Here is a 22,297-nt window from a genome sequence, read left to right on the forward strand (position 1 = left end):
AAGCAGGATGGAGCCAGGAGAAGCCACAGCTGCCCAGATGAGAACCAGATGGCCGAGAAAGAGGGCAGATGTGGCCACAGCTGGGAGTCAGGGTAGAAGCTTAAGACGTGCCCCTAGGCCAATGTATCCACTGGAAAACCCATCATCAATGGGGTATTTTCCTGCAAAAAGCCATTGACCCTGGCCCTACACTGTCCTCCCCAGTTTCCTGAACACCTACTATGCGCAAGCCCTGTGCTAGGCTCTGTAGGGAGAGCGATAAACCAGATTTGCACATCCTTGTTGGTGAAGCTGGTCTTGGGGCTGAAATAACTCGGCTAAGATAGCCTATGGGTCCTTGAGCAGAGTAGGGTCTCCTAGACTGAAGGCCAGGGTTCCAAGAGGGCTTCCTGGACACAACTAGAGTTGAGTCTGAAGGATGGGACACCCTGGCTGGGAAGCCAGAGAGGAATCCAGGGGCACTACAAGCCAGAGACCCACCATCTAGGAAAATGGCAGACCTTCCCCCAAAGGCAATTAGAGGTAACTCCCCCTGCCTGACTGAAGCAGTGATGGGATGAGGGCAGGATGACAACAGCTCAGAATGTACAGAGAACTCACTGTCTCTATAGAACATTGGCCTGCGGTACTTCAGAGGGATGATGTTAGACCCAGAGAGGTTACTGACTTGCCCCAGGTCACAGAGTGAGGAAATGGTGGAGCCGGGAGTGGAGTCCAGATTCAACTGACCCCAGAGCCCACTCTCTGAACGACCATGCTCCAGGCCTTGCTCCTGGTTTACAGCCCCAGGGGGCTCATGGTCATTCCAGATGGCAGGAGGCTCAGGCCCCTGCCATTCCGCCCATGGGAGGAGCTGGGCCAGTGGGCCTCCCGGCTTTGACAATATTCCCTCCACCACCACGAGCACCCCCAGGATGGCCTCCCTGGAGCAGCTGGGCCCCGAGAGGAAGGGTCACTTCTTGTCACACCTCCTCAACCATGATGGCGGGACCTCCTCCAAGCCAAGGTGCTTCCCACCCTCAGGCAAGCACGGACCCTCGGAAACCTCTCTCCCCTCGGGCCACCAGCCCCCTGCGGAGGGAGCTGGGGAGAGGCAGGTGGGCAGGCGGGCGGCACACGGCACTCGTGCATGAAGACCCCGCTTGCTAGGAAGCCCACCAGGCAAGGCAAAGCATCGACACCAAGGTATACCTTTCGTCCAAGAGGTCCTGGATTCCCAGAGAGCCCAGGCAAGCCCTCGTCGCCCTGAAAAACACAGACAAGGGGGTGAGGTGGGGGAACGGGAGCGGACACTCATTAAATTGAAAGTGTGGACTCCCATGGCCAGTTGTTTGCAAACAGCATTCATGGAGGCTTAGAGGCCTCAGAGGAGACTCAGGGCCTCTGAGAGGGCTGAGGGCAGCTGGGTGGGCAGGGTACCCAGCCCCTCCCCACTTAACTCAGTGGCTCCATTTAATCTGTTTTATATGTTGGACTTTGGCAAAAGGCACCATTTGGGGAATGGGTTCCGCTGTTAAAACCATGTTTGAAAACCATCGCCCTGAAGGACATGCAACCCGTTCCAATCAGGAATCCGTCTCTGCATTCCTGACACCCTCCTTCCCACCCTTGCTGGGCCTGGCGGCTACCCCGTAGGGGGCCTTTCTGACACCACCATGAGACCCAGAAGCAGACAAGGTAGGAGCGAGAGAGAAGCCTGGGCCCTGCATGTCGTCAGGCCCGGCTGCAGAGCCTGCTCTGCATGGGACCAGCTGCGTGGCCTCCAGCAAGCCGCCCACTGCTGGAGCTTCTGCTTTCTCCTGGGCAAGCTAAGCCTAGCTGCCTGGCCGAGAAGCTTCCAGTGAGGAGCCGATGGGGGTGCATGTGGATGTTTACACCCAGTAAGAGTTGGCTGAGTGAAAAAACTTCTCATGAAGATGTGAGTGAATGAGCCACCTGCGCCTCAGAGAAAACGGCTGGAGCTGCCACCTCCAAGTACCCAAGCACTGGAGGCTGGGCTGAGCAGCAGTGTTCTGCCTGTCAGGAGGGCTCTTGGATTGTGTCCAGAAGGAAACCAGACAGACTTGAGGATTCCTTCCAGCGTATGGATGTCTGGGACATTGGATGACCTTACTTGGAGTTCTGGATTCCCCTGCTCCAGCCTGTCCTGCACTCCCTCCAGGCCCCTTGTTTAATTTACAGGGTGGACGCTTCAGGGATGGATGATAGTCCTTTGGCCTAAGCATTCTCTCTTCCATGGGAGAACCTTCTGGTCTCAGCCCTTCAGAGTTAGGGAGCCCTGAGTCGCCAGCCCATTCCCTTCCCACGTCCTGAAAATTCACAGACCTGTCTGCTCGTACTAACAACCTCAGAGGGGCCTTCGAATGTCTGTTGGAAGCTTCCTGGGCATGTGCTACCAAGAAGCTTCTGGATGCCGAGGGTCACCTAACAGGCCCTACAGAAAACCCACTCAGAGCATTAGGCAAAAGGACATTCACCAAAGGTATGTCCACAGGCAACATGTTTTGTCAGTTTTATTGGTTGCACACCGGAAGAAGGCAGAAGGGAATGGTTTGGGGTGGTGTAGGGGGAGCTGAAGGGGTTTGAGGAGAAAACAGACCCCGTCCTTTTCTACTTCCCACCTCCAGCGTTTGTCACGCAGTGACCTCTGTCGGGAGGGTGCGCCCCACAGCACGGCGATTTCCCTGCTGTCCAGTCCCCCACTTCCCTGAGCACTGGGGTCCCTGGAAACCTACCTTTGCCCCATCGTGAGCCTTTCCTGGTGAGAGCCCGGGGTCCCCTTTCTGTCCCTGAAACAAAAACAATTCTACTTTGGCCGCCAAGGTGTCTAAAGAGGGTGTCTCCCCACCAACTCTGCTCAACCCCCTGTCCCCTGCTTAAATGCCCTCCCCGCCTACCCCACTCACATTCCTCCACAGGGTCCCCTCCAATCCCAGCCCTCCCCTGCTCCAGCACCTCCCATAGTTCCCCACCAGGCCTACTGACAAAGTCCAAACTCCTCCTTGGGTGTCCCAAGTCTTCCGTCATCGGGTCCCAGCCATCCTGTCCAGACTTTGCTTTCCTTCCACCAGCCCAACCCACAGACGGGGTCCCACTGCCCTGTCCCCAGACCACAGTCCTTCCTCCGCCAGACCTTGCACGTTCCTCCGGCCGGGTCCTTGCTCAAGCAGTCACTCTCAGCTAGAAAACCACTTCTCAATCACCATTAGCCAGACCATAAGCATTCTCAAGATGCAGCTTGACTGGGTCCTCCCCAACCAACCTGTAGATCCCTGGGCCCAACGTACAGGTGACGCGTTCCCCCCAGGGCTCTCAGACACCCTCTGAGAGATATGTCCCAGAGGCAAGCTTGATTCTTTCTGATTTTCCTGTCCCCTGATGCTCACTTCACCATCTCTAATTACCTAGGACCAGTGCATCAGCAGCCGTTTCATCTGTGTAAAGGCCTTCACAGTTTGCAATAACCCTCACTTCACCAGGTTCCCAGAATAGCCTGATGAAGTGAGCAACGGAAGGGGTATTACCCCATTAACACATTCGGGGAAACTGAGGCCGGGAGAAGGAAAGGGACTGCCCGGGGCCCCAAGCTGAGGCACTGGCAGAGCTAAGACTAGAGCTAAGACCCTGAATTTGTGACTCCCAGCTCTGTGCTCCAGGACGTCCTGGGACCCGACAAGTTAGAACAGGCCGTGAGTAGGGAAGACACTGACAAGCAGGGCGTCCCCAGTCAGAGATAAGCATTCTTTGTGCCAAGCCTATGGGAGGCGTCCCCATCACAAGGATCCCGGCTCCTAAGAGCACGTGCTCAGGAAAGGGCCCAACAACCACATCTCATACAGGGCTGAAGAGGGCTCCTGGCTGTGGGCCCACTCGTTTGAACCAATCTGATTAAATTGCTCAGGAGACAGTCCCTTGGAAAGTCAGTCCCCCCTGCTGTCAACTTCCACGAGCCCCTGATCCCTGTCCCTCACCCTCACTCCCAAGCTCCCTCCCCAATCTGGGTCCTGAGTCAGAAGTCCTGGGGTGAAGCCACGGTCTCACAGTAGGACCTCAGGCAAGTGACTTCACTTCTCTGATCCTGTTTCCTCACCATTAAAATGTGGGCTGCACAGCGCGCACGCACACACACACACAGGCACGCACAGGCACTCGTGCACATGGGTGCATGCTCACACACACACACGTGCCTCACATACATACACACGTGCCTCACATATACACACAGGCATGCACACGGCTGCATGCTCATACATGAACACATGCACGCACACACACACATACACGGGCACGAGCACACATACCCGCTGGCATCCAGGTTCCTTGGCAAGGAGCCAGTGGGCTCATGGACGTGACACGCAGGCAGGCTGTTTTGGCCAACTTTAGTTCCCATTTGTTTCTTTTCTGCGTCAGGACCCACACCTTCCAAATCCTGACTCAGTCACTCTCCATGAGAAATCACTGCATTCCAAACTGGACAGAGCCTCAAGGAGGGAGGGCGGCCTTCCACTGCTCACCTGCCATGCGCCCAACACTGTGCCAGGCCCACTCAATGCAGCACCTCACCAGTCCTCTTACACCCACTTACTGCACTGCAGGACCAAGACCGGGGTTCAGGGAGGCCCACTCACAGCCCGGGGTGACGTGCAGATAGGAGGCAAGGTCTCACTAGGTCTGACTAGGTTCCCAGTCTATCTGACTCCAGAGCCCTCGTTTACAAATGGGAAGCCTAGATGCTTCTCCCATACGCCCTCCCACTGCCCCAGGCTGCAGGCCAGCCCCTCCTTGCTAGGACCCCAACTCTCTGTCCACCTGGGTCCCTCCAGGTCACTTCTGCAGGACTCGCCTCTGCGATCTACTACCCCATGCTGCAGCTGCCCCTGCTGACACTCTCCCACCCTCGGCTGTTCGCAAACCCAGTTCCAATGCCTTTTATGTCCATGTGCAAGGTCAGGCCCAGGGCTACCCAGGATTCCAATGGCTAAAAAAGGACAGCAGCTTCTCCCCACCCTGCCCTTGCCCACCTCGGTCTACAGCCAATAGAAGAGCTGGGCTTAAAATGCTCTCAGGGGTGGGCCTTCAAGCATCCTGTTCTGTCATTTTACAAAAGGGGAAACTGAGACCCAAAGAGATGCCAGAGTGGCTCCCTTGCCCAGAGTCCGTATCCAGGTATTTTAGTTACTATGGACTGCTCTCTGCATTCTCGGCAGCCAGCATGGTGCTTGGGACGTAATCCCTGCCCGAGTACAACATCAACAAACACAGGTATTTACTGAACATTTACTATGAGTCACATCTTCAATGCACACAAGGAATACCACGGTGGGGATCAAGACACAGCTTATGCCTGTGGGGACCAATCAAGGGAGAAACCAGAGACCAGTAATGATAATCTTCACTAGCATTTCTTGAGTGCTCTTCTAAGCTTTCAACACATAAATCTATGAGGTAGCAACGATCACTCTCCCCATTTCACAGATGAGGAGACTAAGGCACAGAGAGAGTAAGTGATTTGTCCAAGGTCATACAATTTGTAAGTGGGATTTAGACTCAGGAAGTCTGCTTCCAGAGCCCAAGAGCTTTACATTTCAATACACTGCAGATGAACAACCATGATCCAGTGGTAAGTGGAGTACAGGAGGAAGTAGGGGGGCACTTGAGCCAGACTGAGGGCAAATCAGCCACGCTAAGGCTGGAGGAAGACAAGGAGGGAGCCAGATGAAGTTTGGGCTCCAGAAATGCTCAAGGCACTCTTGGTCAAGTGAAGGTGTGACTTCTGGGATGGAGAAGACTATCCATCTTCCCAGCCAGATTCCTGCAAATTCTCCAGTAAGAGATATAAGGAATAATAAGGTCTAATTAATTGTTTACACATTGGTGAGGATGAGAACCTGGGCGCCAGACCCAGCTCTCCAGCCAACGAGCCCATGTGATCTTGGACAAGCCCCTTTCCCTCTCTGTGTACAGAACAGTAGACTCTGCCTGGACTAGTTAACAGAGACTTGAGGAACTAGAAGATGGTTGGGAAGGTATATCCTAAACCGTAAATGCTACAAAATATAGCAGGGATAGAAACTATGAGCTCCTTTCCTGCAGGTAGGGTTGGAAAGGTGGAGAGAATAGAAGGCTTTGGGAAGATGAGCCCTCAAGAGGGGCTGAAACAAAGAAGGAACAAATCATGAAGGACTGGAAAATTCTGGGCCAGAAGTCCTCTGTGCAAGTCATCTTTTGCAAGACACAAGATCCCGAGTACATAGCATAGGGCCTGGCCCAGGGGAGGCATCATAAAAATATTTCTCAAGTGAGAAAATGAATGAATGGAGTCTCAAGAGACAACTCTAGGGCTGGGATGGGGTCAGATCTGTCCCCAGCCCTGAAAGGTCCTCTGAAGATTCACTAGGTCTTTCACCATCACTACTACCATTTCATATGTTTATAAGTTCTGGCCAGGGCAATAAGGCAAGAAAAACAAATAAGACTACTAAGATTTGAGGAAAAAGAGACAAAAATATGTCTTTTTTTGCAAGTAATATGAGTGCCTGTCTAGAAAACCCAGGAGAACTAACTGAAATACTGTTAGAACTAATAAAATAATTCAGTAAAGGGCATGGTTATAAAACAAACACAAAAGTCCAAATATACAAAGTCAATAGTTCTTTTCAATAGCTGAGAGCCAGCTAGAAAATATAATGGGGGAAATATTCCATTCATAACAGCAACAAAAATATAAAATTTCTAAGAACAAACTTAGTAAGAAAGGTGCAGGGTTTATGCAATAAAAACTATAGAAGTTTATTATGAGATGTTTTAAAAACTCAGCCAAATGGGAAGATATGCCATGGTTTTAGATAGGAAAAGTTAATATTTTAAAGATGATAATTCTTCACAAGTTAATAAACACATTTAATACAATTCCAAGAAAAAACCCAAGGGAGTTTTTTAAGGAAATTATTAAAATGGGCATAAATTTTATCTGACAGATTAAATAGCCAGAACAATTTTTTTTAAGTGGAGGAGGGAGACACACAGCATAAAGTTAATAAATGTCATAAAATAGTATTTTACTAGCAATATACAAACACAGTAATGAAACATATTCGAATGGCCTGAAAGAGACCCTGGTCTATCATATAATAGTTAGTGCAGGAAAAGTTATTTAATAAATGATGAACTACTGGGGGAAAAATAAAGTTATACCTCATACCCACTCCCATGAAGATTAATTCCAGATGGTTTAAAATCTTAAGAGTACAAATGATATTATAAAATGACTAGGAATATAAGTGAATACCTCTCTGGCCTTACTATGGGAAAGAAATGTCTAAGTATTAAAGTAAAGAACCATACATTCTACATATGGTAGAGCTCTCTCCATACTACCTGACATATTGTAAGTTCCTAATAAGTGTTAGTTATTATTGTTAGTCCAAAAAAAAAAAAAATAGGTAACACTCTCACTTGTGAAAATCATCATGAATAGTCTTAACAGGCAAACAATAAATTTGAAAATACTTGTAAGGTAGATGAAGGCTTAATAAGCCTTCATATATAAATGCAAATAATTTTTACAAGTCAATAACAAAAGATAACATCCTGGGACTTCCCTGGTGGCGCAGTGGTTAAGAATCTGCCTGCCAATGCAGGGGACACGGGTTCGAGCCCTGGTCTGCGAAGATCCCACATGCCACGGAACAACTAAGCCCGTGAGCCACAACTACTGAGCCCGCACACCACAACTACTGAAGCCCGCGTGCCTAGAGCCTGTGCTCCGCAACAAGAGAAACCACTGCAATGAGAAGCCCACGCACCGCAACAAAGAGAGGCCCCACTCGCCGCAACTAGAGAAGGTCCGCGGGCAGCAACGAAGACCCAACACGGCCAAAAATAAATTTAATTAACTAATTAATTTTTAGAAAAAAGATAACATCCCAACCCCCAAAATAAACAAATTCATAAATGGTGAAATGCAAATGGAAAACAAATGTAAGAAAAACATTCTTCTGAAAGATGATCAATGCAGTGAAGTGAATTGAAAACAATAATGAATTATCTTTTTCAAACATCCTCCTCTAATGCTAGCAGTGGCATGGATTGGTTCAATCTTTCTAGAAGGCAACTGTTAATAAAATTACAGCTAAACACTATACAGCACTTACGGGCAAGGCGTATTTTAAATTATTCACATATATATGTATGCATGTATATATGTGTGTGTATATATATTGATATGTAGATAAATATATAGATATCTCTCTCTATATATATATATAGAGAGAGAGAGAGATATTGCTTAACCAACAGTGCTAAAGAGCTATGGAGCTAATAGACATGCGGCTAAAACTATGGACTTTGGAGTCAGACAGTAGAGGGTTCAAATCTTGTCTCTGACACTTATCAGAAACAGGCTAGTTACTTAGCCACTTTGGATCTTAGTTTTCTCATCTGTGAAATGGGGGTAATAACATCCACCCTGCAAAGCAGGTAAAGCTGTTGGCCAGTCCCTGACTCACAGGCTGTTCAAAATGCAGTCAGTGCCTATCACTGGGCAAGGCCACTGCAAGAGGCCTGCTTTCCTCTTGATACTTTCTAGACTTTTCCACATTTTCTTTAATGAGTATGCCCTACCTCAGGCATCAGAGGAAGGGGAAAGGGAGGCTGGGGCCTGAGGCCCGAGAATCCTATAAGGTCTGGCTCCAGCTCAGTTTCTAGCAGCTCTGCTAACAGTCACTTGGGTTACTGAGCATGGCCCCTCTTGCCCACCTATTCTCCCCGGGTGCCCAAGGGCCCCTAGTAATCCTGGGTAATTCACTGCAAACCGAGCAGGCCAGAGGAGGGAAGAGGAGGCCGGCTGCCAGGGAGAGTGGGGCCAGGTGCCTCGTTGCCCAGTACAGGCATAGCTGGAGCCCTGCCCGCCTCTGGTCCAGAGCTTCTTATCCCACCTGGGCCCTGCATCCCATCTGACTTCACCTGGTTCAGCATCAGCATCACCATCAGGGCAGCTCCAGGCCTCCCCATTAGTCACCCTTCAACTTGCTGGCCACCGACCAAGCTTCTCAAGCTGCCTAAGTGGCCTTCACAAACCCCCTCTGATCGTCTCACGTCTGCTAAAAACCTCATGCCTTCCTGCTGCTCTTTGGATAAAGTCCAAAAGTCTTAGCACACCCACCAGGCCTGCTGCGCCCCCCCCAGCCTCCTCCCGCCCCTTGGCCTGGTCGCCTCCTGCCCTTCAGACCTTGGTTCAACCTTCCCACCCTCTGGGAAGGCAGGCTTCACCTCCCAGACCAGGTTAATCACCATTCTGTGGGGTCTCTGAGCACCCAGTGCCTCTCACGTGGAGCCCTTTTCATGGAGTGGTCAGCTTATGTCCACAACGGCAGCGACCGTCCCTGTCTGTGCCCCATTGTAGGCCGGGCACCTTGAACGTGCTGATAGCTGACCACTTACCACAGGCCAGCACTGCTCAACTCAGTTACACCTCATGACAGCCCAAGGGGCAGCTACTCTTATTACCCCATTTTCCAGATAAGGAAACTGAGGCATGGGAAGTTCAAATAATTTGCTCACAGTCACACAACTAGAAGGTGACAGAGCTGGGATGGGAACTTCGACCGTCTGGCTCCAGAGTCTGTGCTCTTAATCCCTGTGCTTTCCTGCAGCAATAACTATGGGTCGGTTGGACACATGACTCAACCCTGGGCCTCCAAGGTCAGCTAATGCCATCCACCCAGGGTTCTGGCTTCTCGGCCTCATTCTCAAAGTCCTTGATCTTGACTCCCTGCGGGACCTGACAAACCCTCTTCTTGATGTGAACGTGGGGCATGTGGGTATGTGGTACATGGGGAAAGCCTTGGGCTCTGGAGCAGGCAGGTGGGGTTGAAGCCTGGCTCTGGCCTGTACCAGCTGTGCAGCCCTGACAAGTGTCTTCCGACTGGCAAACCCAAGGACCCGAAATACAGCCCCGCCAGTGCTGGTCACTGCAAGTGACCCCAGTAAGGCATTGGCCCTTTGGGTCTTTGCTCCTCTGTGACCTCAAGAGGGATGAAGTGCCTCACCTTTGCTCTATCTCCCCTTTTGGATTCCTCAATCCACCAGTCTCTCCCGTCCTTAGTCTGGCAGGGGGATCTTTAACCCACAAGGCCAGAAGCTCCCAAGGGCTCAATAAATACAGCACAGGAACGACCACACAGCGACCCGGCCGGACGAAGGGTAGGCTCCCTGCCACCACGCAGATCCTGCCTGTTTGGCTGATTTTTCCAACAAAAGCACATAGTAGGTGCTCGATAAATGTCTGTTGATTGAAGGAAGATGAATGGACGGGGGCCCCAGAGGCAGCTCTCGAAGCCAACACCGTGCGGAAAAGGAGGAGCCTGCACAGAGCCTGGAGGAGGCCAGCCCTACCATCCCACCGGGTCTCCTCCCAGACCCCGAAAGGATCTGGTAAACAGCCAGGACCCTCTCCCCAGAATCACATCTATTCCTGCAGATCCACGACATTCCCTTCCAATCTTGGGTAAGTCAGGAATTCCATCCGGGAAGAGCCTCCCTTTAACCCTGTCCCGGCCAAGCCACAGATTGAGAGCAGTCCAGGGCCAAAGCCCAGCCGACTGGGCCTCCCATCCAACTGATCTGTCCTGGATCCACCTCTGCTCACTCCTTAGACTCACAACCCAGTGTCCAGGTAAAGGGCATGACTCTTGCCCTTGGCATGTTATGCAAGTTCTAATGGGAGAAGAAGACTCCCGCTCCAGTGTATTTTCTGGAACCCTCACCCTTATTTGTTTACACAGAAGCAAGCTGGAAGCCTATCCGTGAGGCCCTGAGTCCCCAGGTCCCAGCTCCACGTGGCAGCAGGAGGGGTCACCTGCTGGGTCTGAGCCTCACTCACCACACCCAGAGCTGCTGCCGAAAGTGGCGAGAACAGCAGCTGGTGGGTCCTCCTCCGGCCTCTGCACATCTGCTGGCAGGATGGGGGTGGGCTGCAGGCCAGACTGGAGCTGAGGCGCTGCAGTGTGGGGGAGCCTGGACCGGGGAGAAGCTGATGGAGCATCTGCTGCCACAGAAGCAGGGGGTCGCGTTTGGGGGCAGTAGGGAGGGAGGACCAGACAGTCCCAGGGCAGGCCAAGAAAGGCGTGTTCCTGAGCAAACCTGGCAATCAGAACAGCTGCCAATCCTCAGCCTATCGAAGTACGCCATGGCCTAGGAGACCGGAGGCCTCTGCAAAGTAGAAGTCTTCCAAGGAGCTCCCCTCTCTCTGCCTGACCCATGGGGACAGGTGCCACTACCATTTCTTAGACAGTGTCTTAATCCACCTGAGCCTCAGTTTCCCCATCTGTAAATGGGTGCAATATCTCCCCCTATCACCTAATGATGATGAGATCATTAGGTCTTTGTGGGGATCAAATGAGACAGGCTACGTGAAGTGCATGCAGAGTGCCTAGCCCACAGTAAGGGTCCAATACACAGTGCTTATTATCATCAGTGTTTGCCTTGTTAAAACCCAGAGCACCTCCAGGCAGCTGCTGGCCCCTAAGCACCTGAGGCCTCTGTGCTCGCCTTCCAAGGAAGGACCCCAGTCCAGCCCTGGCCGAAGTCACACACCTACAGGGGCGGAGGCAGGGGCTCCCGCAGCTGTGTGTAAGGGCTCTGCGCTGGCACTCTGGTGCCACATCGTCATACATCCCGGGCTACTTGTGTACATTTGTCTCAAACTTCCGGACAAGGTGGGCAGAGGAACTCTGCCTTAGGAGTCAAGCCTGGCCTTTGGAGGATGCTCAACCGTCAATTGCTGCATGAGCTGGGGCCAGTCAGTTAATGGCCTTCCTCAAGCCACTAGCCCCTTGTAATGCGTTAGCAAAGAAGGACCCTGAGCCCAGGCCAACCAAGGCTCAGGGGTGCGCTTCACCTGGCCACTCCACAGCTGACAGCTGGGCAGACCCTCTGCCTGTCCTGGCCTGCCCCACACTCTTTCAGTACGGTTGCTGTGCTCTTGGTTTCCCCGAGCCTGTGCCTTCCTTCCCCTCCTCCTATTTCTCCAGCCATCACTCGAGGCTTCTCCCTGTAACCTAAATAATGCTGGCCCCGTATTTTTCCTGGTGCTTCTCAGTCCATGCCCCGCCCTGGATAGCTCTGTTCTCCGCCCGGTGCTCCAGGAATGCACCAAGGCGCCCTGGGGCTGGAGCCCCCGACACTCATCAGAGTGCCAGTCACGTGGGTTTCTGGTCCCATCTAAAGTCCAGAGGTGGCATCTCTGTGCTGGCCACCCGCCAGGGCTCTATGTGCAGCTCAGAGTTCTCCTGAGTTTCAGAATGTCCGCGAATTATCTCCACCGGGCCGGTCTACAGATTCCCAAATGCAACATTCCTTCTTCCGGTTCCTCGATTTGGTCCCCTAGGCTAACACCGGGGAGTCACCATCTCTCTCCTCTCGCCCATCACCGAGTCCTCCCTATCTCACCTCCACATTGTCAAGGCGCCCACTCCCCTCCTCCCACACCCCTACGCTGGCCTGTATCACCCCAGGTCTCCCTGCCTCTGCTCTGGTTCCCCGCCCCCCCAGTCCATCTTCCACACGGCATCCGGGGTCTTTCTCAAACATGATCTTTCCACGTCCCTCCCGAGCTCAAAACTTGACATGCCTCCCCAGGGTGTGTCTTATGACCCAGTAACACGTACTTTCGAGCTGGACCTTCACAGCCTTCCCTATTTAGCAGCAAATGACCTTTCTTCCCACTCCCTTTGAGGGCCTTAGGTTCCAGCTGCCTTTCTCCCACTCAACCCCTCCCCACTAGAAGCTAAACTCTTAACCCCTCACTGTGTCTCCAGCCCGGTACAGGGCCTAGCACCTGGGAGGCACCAGGGAGTGCTTGTGGCCTGGATATGGATCCTCCACAGTGACCCTGAGGCCTGACCACCAGGAGCCTCTAAGAAAAGAAGCTCCCCCAATGCAGCCCCAACCCCAGCATCCATACCACGGCTCTCCCTCCAGACCCCACAGCAAACACTCACTTTGGCTCCAGGAGGGCCGGGGAGGCCTGGATTTCCATAAGGCCCAGGAGGACCCTGAAAGGGAAAAGAAAAAAGAGATGAGGGGAAAATAGGGGTCATCCCACTTCCTAGAGCAGGGCCTGGCACTTCCGCCCACCCATCCGCTGGGTCTTCCCTAGCCAAGTCTCAGCAGTCTGGCCATGGCAGCTGCTTGCAGAGAGGCTCCCCTGACACCTGGCCCCGTGCTAAGCACTTTCCCTGCATTATCTCACTTTATCCTATTAACCCACAAGGTAGGTGCTACCACGATTCCTATTTTCAAGATGAGGAAGCTGTTGCTCAGAGGGGTTTATAACTTTCTCAGGTCACCCAGCTGCTAAGGGGCAAAGCTGGATCTCAACCTCAGATGTGCGGCTTCAGAGCACAAGCCCTTAACCCCTGAATGTGACCACCTTTCTGTACGCTCTCCACCTGGCCCCATCAGCCCCTCCCACACTTACTTCCTCGGGCTCAGAGCACACCTAGCTATTTGCTGCCCTGACCATGCCTGGTATGGATACTTCCTCTCTGTATCACTTTTGTCATGCTGTTCCATCATCTGGCATGCCTTTCCCACCCATCCCCTCCAGCTGAAACCCAACTTTTTCTTCAAGGCCTGGCTTTAATGCCACGTCCTCCAAGGAACCTTCTGGGACTCTTCCTGCTAAAGGGAACCTCTCCAGACTTCAGACTCCAACTGGACTCTGTATGAGCCTCTGGAGTTGCGAGCCCAGTCAAGGGAGCACTTGGCCGCTCTGAACAAAGGGGCATCCCTCCTGTGGCCATAACACGTAGTCAGAGCTCTCCCTTAGATTCCTACATGCTCTGAGCTTACAGGGTCCCCCAGGGACCACGAAGCAGCTGGGAAGACTGAACTCAGAGAGTCAAAGAGTCTTGGCCAAGGTCACACAGCAGAGTAGCGGCCAAGAGAGGGCCGGGACCCAGCTTTTTGGCTTCAAGTCCAAGGCTTATTCGTGGCACTGGATTTTCCCAGGCCATATTTGAATCTCCCTTACAACAGCTGGGGCCTTATGTCCACTTTCTCTGCAAAGGCCCTGAGCTAGCGTCCTGCAGCCCAGTAATATAAACAGAGTCCTAAGAGTTGAGTACTTTCTGGGGGTCTTTTGTCCAACAGGAATAATCTGAGGCACTGGGGATGGAGACAGGCACCTCGAGGGGTGCCCCCTACTACAACAGCCTCTAGACACACTGCCCTTGTCCCTGCCCCCTCTTGACTTATCTGGCTGTGTATGCATTTGCTTCCTTCCTCTCTCTTCAAGGCCAACTTCCCAGCTGCAGCCTGTCACATTCCGCCCAAGGCACCTCCCTCTTCCTCCATGCCTGAGCTGGGACCCTCCCCTTCTCCATCCATGTGGAGGAGGAACAGAGCTGAGAGGCTCACTCAGTCTGGGGAATTTATAACGGTGTCATGGGTGACCTCCAAAATGATCAACCCTCCAGCCCCTTCCCAATATTTCACCAAACGCTGTCTCCTGGCACCTAGATGCAATATGGTCCCAGTTCTGAGCCTTCCCTCTCTCCAGCCTCAGTCTCCCCATCAGTTCCACGAACTGACAGGGACTCATGGCATCTAAGGAATCTGGAAGACCTCAGAGCTTCACCCCAGCCTAGGCTCCTCGGATCTAACTTTAGAGCTCAGCCTGAATTGGGAAAAGGTTGGACGGCGGGTGTTTGAGGAGGGGACCTTCACATCTAGCATCCCAGAACCAGGCATGGGCTGTGCCGGGCAATGTCAAGATGGACTACCTCTCCCCAGTTGTGTCCCCAGCTGCCCTAAAGATGGAGGGATAGGGCTTCCCTGGTGGCGCAGTGGTTGAGAGTCCGCCTGCCGATGCAGGGGACGCGGGTTCGTGCCCCGGTCCGGGAAGATCCCACATGCCGTGGAGCGGCTGGGCCCGTGAGCCATGGCCGCTGAGCCTGCGCGTCCGGAGCCTGTGCTCCGCAACGGGCGAGGCCACAACAGTGAGAGGCCGGCGTACCGCAAAAAAAAAAAAAAAAAAAAAAAAAAAAAAAAGATGGAGGGATAGAGCGCTCGGCTGCCCCATGTGCAGCTTGTGAAGGTGAGGGCTTCCTGCTTTCCCGTCCCCACTCCTCCAGCCCTCTCCAGCCACTGCCTTGCAGAGAAATGAATCACATAGTTGACTGGGAGCCAAGCAGACCGACTCTACAAACGCTGCAGCCCAGAAAGCCGAGTGGAGGGAGGGGCCTAGGGATTCCCCAGCATCCCTCGATGGGTCGAGGGAGTATGCAGAGGTGGAAAGGGGCCAGCCACAGAGCTTTGGAAGACCTCAGATAAAGCCCTGACCCTCCCTGAGCCCCAGAACCACCATCTGTACAGAGGAACTGGGATTGTTTAATCCCAGCATTCTATTATCTTTGGCATTTCATGATCTACGGAATTTCCAGTCTAGAAATAGGGTGATGGGCCGCAGGGGGTGGGGAGTACTCCGAAAGCCTGAGAGGGATGTCAGGAGAGTCAGTCCCACACTTGTGCAATTTCAGAGCTGGAAGGAGCTTCGGATGGAAATGCCTTACCATGATCCAGTGTTGTATAGATGTGGAAACTGAGGCCCAGAATAGGGAAGGGACTTGCCTAAGGTCACACAGCTTCTTGGGGGAAATGCTCTCGACTCCCAGACTAGAACCCATCAGTAACCATTTGCCCAGCGCCTTCTGCACGCAGGGTACTCTGCTAGGCATTGGGTGAAAAAGAAAAGTCAACAGGGCCTGTTTCTGGCCCAGAGAGGCTCAGTTGAGTTGATGGAAAAATTAGCGCAACAGGTAGTTTAAGAGTCAGGCTGTCTGCTGCTCTGGAGTCTGACTGTCCAGGTTCAATCCTGGCTCTGGCATTTACTCCGTGTTTGAATTATCCAAAGCAACTGAACCTTTCTGAGCCTCAGTTTCCTCACCTGTAAAATGGAGATAGTATTGGAACTTACTTATCGGGAAGGCTGGGAAGATGGGATGAGATCCTGCATACGCCACCCAGGTGACAGAGTTCAGTGGTCAGTGTGCGCTTTTACAAAGGGATCCATGCCATCCAGAGGGGCAGTTAACTGCCGCAGGAGCGCCAAGAAGGAGGTGATCATCAGAAAAGGAGGTGGCATTTGATCTGAGCCATGGATGGAGGAGGAATTTGCAAAGGAGGACACGCCGGGTCAAGAGGACAGTCCAAACAAAGGCACAGAGGCTAGGGGCTCAGGAGGAGTTTGGAGGCTCAGGCAGACTGCTACGTCCAGGGGCCTCATCCTGGTCCCAGGCTACAAGGTCCCTTGGCCAGCATTGTCCATGATACCTCTGTGGTCCCCAGTTCTGGGCAAGTGCTCCATGGAGACTCCAAAGCCAGGAGGAAATGCTACTTCAGACAGCAGATTCCAGAGCCCTGGGCCCAGGGAGCACAGGGCCAGGTCTGGAGGGAACTAGGGCTCGAGTAATTGCATAACCAGAACCGTCCGCTGGGCTCAGAGCTAAAAATATGCCCCAGGCAGCTATCTCTGCCAGGGCCTCGCCAGGCCCCCAGCGTGGGAAAGGCTGATTCAGCCTGGGCACAGATGCCAGGCGCCATGAGTCTGAGCCCTCTTGGGAAAACGACAGATTTCTCTCCAAGAGGACCCCTAAGAGTCCCAGTATTACATGGTTAAGAGCCTGGGTTCCAGTCCGAGCTCCTCCATTTCCTAGTAATTCGGTTTTCTCATCCCTACAATGAGAGTGGTCATACTGGCCCATGGGGGTCCTGGAAGGAGAGGGGATCAAATAAGACAGCATTAAGTGACATGCCAGGCATAACAGACCAGAGCTGTTTTTCACTCCGAGGTTCCGGCTAGCTCCTATCAGCCACCAAAGCCCTGCCAAGCCGTTCTCCAGACTTTGGTGAAGCTCACCCCGTCCCTGGCACGGCCCATCTGGTTGCCTATGTCAGCATCGCTACCCCAGGTTGGCCCAGCAGAGATGGGAAGATGGATGCAAGTGTCATGCTCTCCCAAGTCAGCTTTTTTCCTGGACAAACGCCAAAGCCCATCAGCTGAGGGGGTGGGCAGAAACCCCTTCTCTACTCCAGGCTGCCAAGGGTGATACCCACAATAGCCAGCATAGATTCTTCAAGAGGTTCTCACTGTCCCATGCCACGTCTGGCCACACAGTGCCCCCTAAGAGCCCTACGTCCACTCCAATGGACAAAGTGGAAAATGGGTGCCAGGCAGCTTGAGGACACACAGCAAAGCTGAGACTTCAGGGACAATGGGGTACAGGACACAGAGCCTACCAGAACTCAAAAGGACAGCGCGTGATCACTTACCCGAGGACCGCGTGCACCAGGAGGTCCAGGGAGCCCAGGCAGCCCAGGGGGACCCTGAATAAAAAGCAAGAAGATAGCATCAGTGCCCAGTGGCAGAAGAGAATGGAATCATGTAGTCATTCAACAAACCTATCCAGAGCTCTGGGTATGGAAACCCTATGGTTGAGAAGAGGGATCCCTTGAGGTACCTACCTGAGGCATGCATGCTCTTTGGGGCTTTCAGGCCGTTGCAGCTGCTGTTTCTTGGTCTTTGAAGCGCTCACCTTTTGTTACTCAACTAACTTAGGGTGTCGCCTCCTCCAGGAAGCCTTCCCTGATCCCTCCCCTAAGTTGGGCCAAGTCCTCTCTTTCCCTCTGCTTTAAAGGCCACCGTATTATATTTGGGGAATTATCTGCTTAGAAGCCTGTCACTCCCACTAGACCATGGTCTCCTCCAAGGAACTAGTGGGATGAGTCATCTCTCTCTCCCCAAGGCTCAGCCAAATGTTTGATAAAATAAAACAGCAAGAGATCTCAGAGTTCAGCCAAGTTATCTGCAGAGCCTCAGCAGAGAAGGGACTTGTCCAAGGTGACACCAGCATCTCTGCACCACAGAGAGGCAGTGTAGCATAAAGGGTGTAATAAGCAAAGACTGTTGCATCAGACAGGCCTGAGTTCAAATCCCAGTGCTGCCACCCACCAGCTGGGTTTGGGCAAGTTTCTTAACCAGCCTGTGCCTATAAAATGGGGGGAATAATGCCCTCCTCATAGGATTATCGCGAGGATGAAATGAGATGGTAAACATAACACAGTGCCTAGTATGCAATCGTCACTCAAATGTTCCATCTATTCCAGTGGTCACAGCCGGGTCCAACCTTCATCACCACGCCCTGAGAACCTGCAACAGCCCGCTCACTTGTCTCCCTGCCTCCACCCTCTCCCCGCTCCAGTCTTCCTCCACACAGCCTGGTTCACCTTCCCAAAGCGTTCCCCTGCTCAACAATATTCAATGGCTCCCCATTTCCCACATAAGACGGGCCTAACCCTGCAGCATGGCATTCAGGGAGCACCTGTCTGGCCTCACCTCTCTTCCCTTCCCACAGGAAGCAAGTCAGCCCAGCAGACTTACTCAACTGCAGTCTGACCTTTGTTCAAATCCTGGTCTTGCCACTTAATAGCTGGAGACTTGGTGCAAGGGCTTCAGCCTGAGTCTCCACGGTCCTCCTTTACCATAGCTACTGTCCTGTCTACCCCAAAGGAGTGAATGAGGATTGATTAACTACGTGCCTGATGTAAAGAACTGAACACAGAGCCTTCAAAGGAAGCCAGGCTTTCAAGGATGTGTGAGGCCTGGGGAATTCATTTGTTTCAAATAACCATCAACGAGATTCCAGGTTTCCTGCCCAGCGTTAAAATCGGTGTTGAAAACCCAGTACGATTTGGCTGGTGATTAATCCAGATCTCACGCTGGGCAGCCTTGATTCACAGTTCTAGGTCTGTGAACACCACGTGCTTGCTCGTCCATAAATAAAAATCAGAAGAGAGATCCAGACAGACAGATATGGGTACCAAGGCCCCAGGGTCACTGGAAAGAGCCCCGGCTGGAGGGAGGGAGGCTGCTGCGTGACCTAGTGCAAGTCCTGGCCATCTGAGCCTCCAGGTACCTCTGGCCAAACTGGCAGCAGGCAGCATTCCTTCCATCCAGAGCCCGGGGCTGGGTGCACAGTTTCTAGTCTTATATCTGCCTCTGGGAGGTTGAGATTCAGGGCCAGCCTACTCTCTGCTCCTCCGTGGGAAGCAGTAGAATACAGTATAAGACAGGGACCTGGGTCCACACTGGGCGCCCTCAATGACTAGCGGTGTGGCTTTGGGCCAGCTCCCTCCAGCCTCCAAGGCTTCATTCCTTAACTGTAAAACGAGGCTGTACCAGCACCTAGCTGACAGATAATCTGTAAAAAGTGCAAATTCTAGTGCCTGGTACACAGTTAATGCCCAGAAAGTTAGTGGTGTTTCTGGTAAGCAAGCTGCTGGAAACTCTCCAACTCAAAATTTTAAGTCACCTTCCTCAGCATCTGTTTGGGGGGAGAGCAAAAGATTTCCCTTCCTAGAAGGTCCTCCTCGGCCCTATTCTTCCAGGTGACCCAGCATCAGAGGGAAATGCAGGGGGCTGAGGCCAAGCATTACTGCAGGTATCTTTATCATGACCGAACCCTTTTCACGGATGAGAAATCACAGAGAGGCTTGGAGAGGCAAAGTGATTTGCTCAAGGCCACACAGCTAATAGGTAGAGCCTGGATTCAACCAAGGATCATTTAACTTGTTCTCTTATCCTGGGCCGCCTCCTCGCAGACAATCTTGGCCAGGTGCGTTGTGACTAGGTGTGCAACCTTGGGTAAGTCCCTTCCCCTGTGTGGGCATCTGTGAAATGACTATCCCAGAACCTTCCCAACACTGGCGTTCCCTGAATTTCTGTGGTGATTTCCTCCTCTAGGTTTTCCAGTGGGAGACAAACAGTGAGATCACGTCCATCTCCCAGAGAAGGTGGCCAAGGCCCGGAGGGGTGAAGGCTGGTGCAGGCCTCCAGGGAGGGACAGTCTCCATGGGGTGTAGCTCCCTGGTGGACCCTGGGAGGGCCACCACTGCAGTGGCCTGGACACACCCTCTTGGCACTTCTCCTGCCCCAGAAACGGGGGCATCCAGCCTGGAGTCTGACCTCATCCTTGACATCTGCAAAACAGACTCTAAGTGCCAGGCAGGACCCACGGCCCCTCCTGGTGATGTCAGTTCACAGCCGGACTCCTTGACATGGCAGCCCAGCCGCCCAGCTGCGGCCCCAGGCAGGCCTGACCCTCCCACACTCAGTGAGGCTGGTTGCCCCCTGCCCTTCTCGCTTGATCCGAGACCCTGCCTGCTCACCGTGCAGTGGAAAAACGCTGCCATTTCTTTCCAGGGCCTGAAGCCTGAGCGGGTGACTCCGGGATGATTCACAAGGCCGGGGTGGGATTTTTCCACTCCACGCTGCAAACAACGGGGCCTCTGAGAGGGCCTGGAGCTGAGGGGGAGGGGAGCGGGGGCTGCAGGCCTGTCTGGGGGAGGTGGACGAGGCCTGGGCTCGGGGCTCACGCAAACAGAGCCATGGAAACAACCAAGCAGCCGCTCTGGGCTTCCCCCAAGGGTCCTGGCCTCCAACAGGCAGGCCTGGGGAACCCCATCCCCCGGAACAAGTCCACCCTTGTGTCCAGCTGCAATAGCCCGCCTGCCAAACCTTGCAGAAGGAAGTAAGTCCTGGCTGGCATGGCCCCTGGCAGCAGGCAAGGAGAGGTTTCGCAGGCCTGGGATCTGGGAGATCTGAGTCCAGTCCTGAGCGTGCTGCTAACAGCCAGGTGACCCTGAGCAATGACCTTTCATTCTCTGGGCCTCTGCTCAGTGCCTGCTGCCTGGTGGGGGAGGCAGGAGATCTCAAAAGGCCCTCCCATCTCTAACCATCTGAGCTCACGATTATTCCCAAGGTTAGCCCAAAGGGCACTGAGCTTTCCCCAGTCTCTGTCCTAGGGAAGGACCTACTGGGACAGGCCTTGAGCAGATTACTTCATCTCCCTATGCCTCTGGGTCTCAGTTTTCCCAGCTGTAAAATAGGAATACAATACCCTTTTTTTCCCCCCCCAAGATAATGTATACACCTGCTGGTTATTCTCCATTTGCTCCCCAGATCCATTCTGTGCCCTGGGAAGCTGACCTCTACAGGCTGCACTGCCAGGCTTCCCTGCTCTCTGCTTCTGGCCGAGTTTGGTCAATGGGAGGCCCCAGCAAGAAACTTCTTCTTCCAGTAGAAGGAGAGGGTGGGTGGGGTATTTCTCTCCCTGCTCCCTCCTTGCTGTGCTATAGTTTGGTCCCAGCTCCTGTCCAAGACCCCTGTTCATGCTTTAACTCCCACTGGCTTCTAGCAACACCTTCCTCCCCTTGTAATTCACGTTGGACCCCATGTGCTTCTCCAGCCCCTGTTGATTCCTTTGATGATGCCAACACCTCTGTAAATAATGCCTTCCTTAAACTCTCCTCGATTACCCTGTTCTCTGCAGGGGGTCACAGGACACAGCACGCAAACTGCTTAGCACAGAGCCTGGCACGCAGCAGGAGCTCAAAAATCATATGCAAGGACAAAGCAAAATGCCCCTCCATTCGCCTGGATTCTAGATGATACCAGTGTAAGGGGTGAATTGCTCAAGATCTAGCCCTGATTCCTAACTGCCAATGGCATGAAGGCCCTCCTGTGCCAGAACCTCTTGGCTCTCTTAGGGCAACAATGCCCCTACCTCAACCATTTGCACATCAACAATCAGCCACAAACATCCACTGGAACCCATATGCTAAAGCTGGGTGCCTTACGCCTCTCATCTCAGACAACCCACACAACTTTGGAAAGGTAGGTGGTACCATACCCTTGTTTTACAGAGGCCAAAAACTGAGGTTCAGAGAGGTTAAGTGACTTGCCAAAGGTCACACAGCACCTAGAAGGCACTCATTCAACATTTGTTGAAAGAATGAAAAGATGGCTGGATAAGGGAATGGTTCAAACCCAGGTCATTCCAAATCCAAAGTCTGTGTGCTCTTGCCCTACAAGTGCCTCCTTACTCCACCGGCAGCAAAGATCTGTGTAACCTCAAAGAGCCTGGCCTGCGTGTCAGGACAACCTGTTTTCCGTAAGGATCAAATTCCTTCATTCATCTCCCAGATAGTCATGGACCATCTGCTGTGGGCCAGGCGCTCGGCCGGGTCTCCCTGAGGTGACGCTTGGAAAAAGTGCAAGGGCGTGCAAATGCCAGCAGCCTGATCGTGAATAAATAAGGCCTTGACTCGCCTCCTCCTGGGCGTGGGGCTTCTGTGCAGCTTCTGTGCAGCCTCTGTGAACCACAGCTTCCCCGCCCCTAGTCACCCGGGGCCAAGCTCAGCTTTTCCATGTTCCCCGTGCTCCTGGGGCTCCCAC

At 53.0% G+C, this 22,297-nt stretch overlaps 1 protein-coding gene across 5 annotated transcripts in view; it reads right to left on the reverse strand.

The window, feature by feature from the left end:
• COL27A1 (collagen type XXVII alpha 1 chain) overlaps positions 1 to 22,297 on the reverse strand; it is a 145,116-nt gene that overhangs the window by 107,020 nt on the left and 15,799 nt on the right. For all 5 annotated transcript variants that reach the window (XR_009532751.1, XR_009532752.1, XM_060100662.1 and 2 more), the window contains exons 4-7: positions 17,335 to 17,388; positions 13,002 to 13,055; positions 2,736 to 2,789; positions 1,192 to 1,245 (exon numbers count right to left, since the gene is read on the reverse strand). Coding sequence is in view for 3 of the 5 variants with exons in the window: in XM_060100662.1 (XP_059956645.1) it covers positions 1,192 to 1,245; positions 2,736 to 2,789; positions 13,002 to 13,055; positions 17,335 to 17,388 (216 nt within the window). In the remaining 2 variants the exon portion in view is untranslated. The remainder of the gene's footprint in view (positions 1 to 1,191; positions 1,246 to 2,735; positions 2,790 to 13,001; positions 13,056 to 17,334; positions 17,389 to 22,297) is intronic.

Source organism: Mesoplodon densirostris, chromosome 6 (assembly GCF_025265405.1).
Source record: "Mesoplodon densirostris isolate mMesDen1 chromosome 6, mMesDen1 primary haplotype, whole genome shotgun sequence".
Classification (NCBI taxonomy): domain Eukaryota; kingdom Metazoa; phylum Chordata; class Mammalia; order Artiodactyla; family Ziphiidae; genus Mesoplodon; species Mesoplodon densirostris.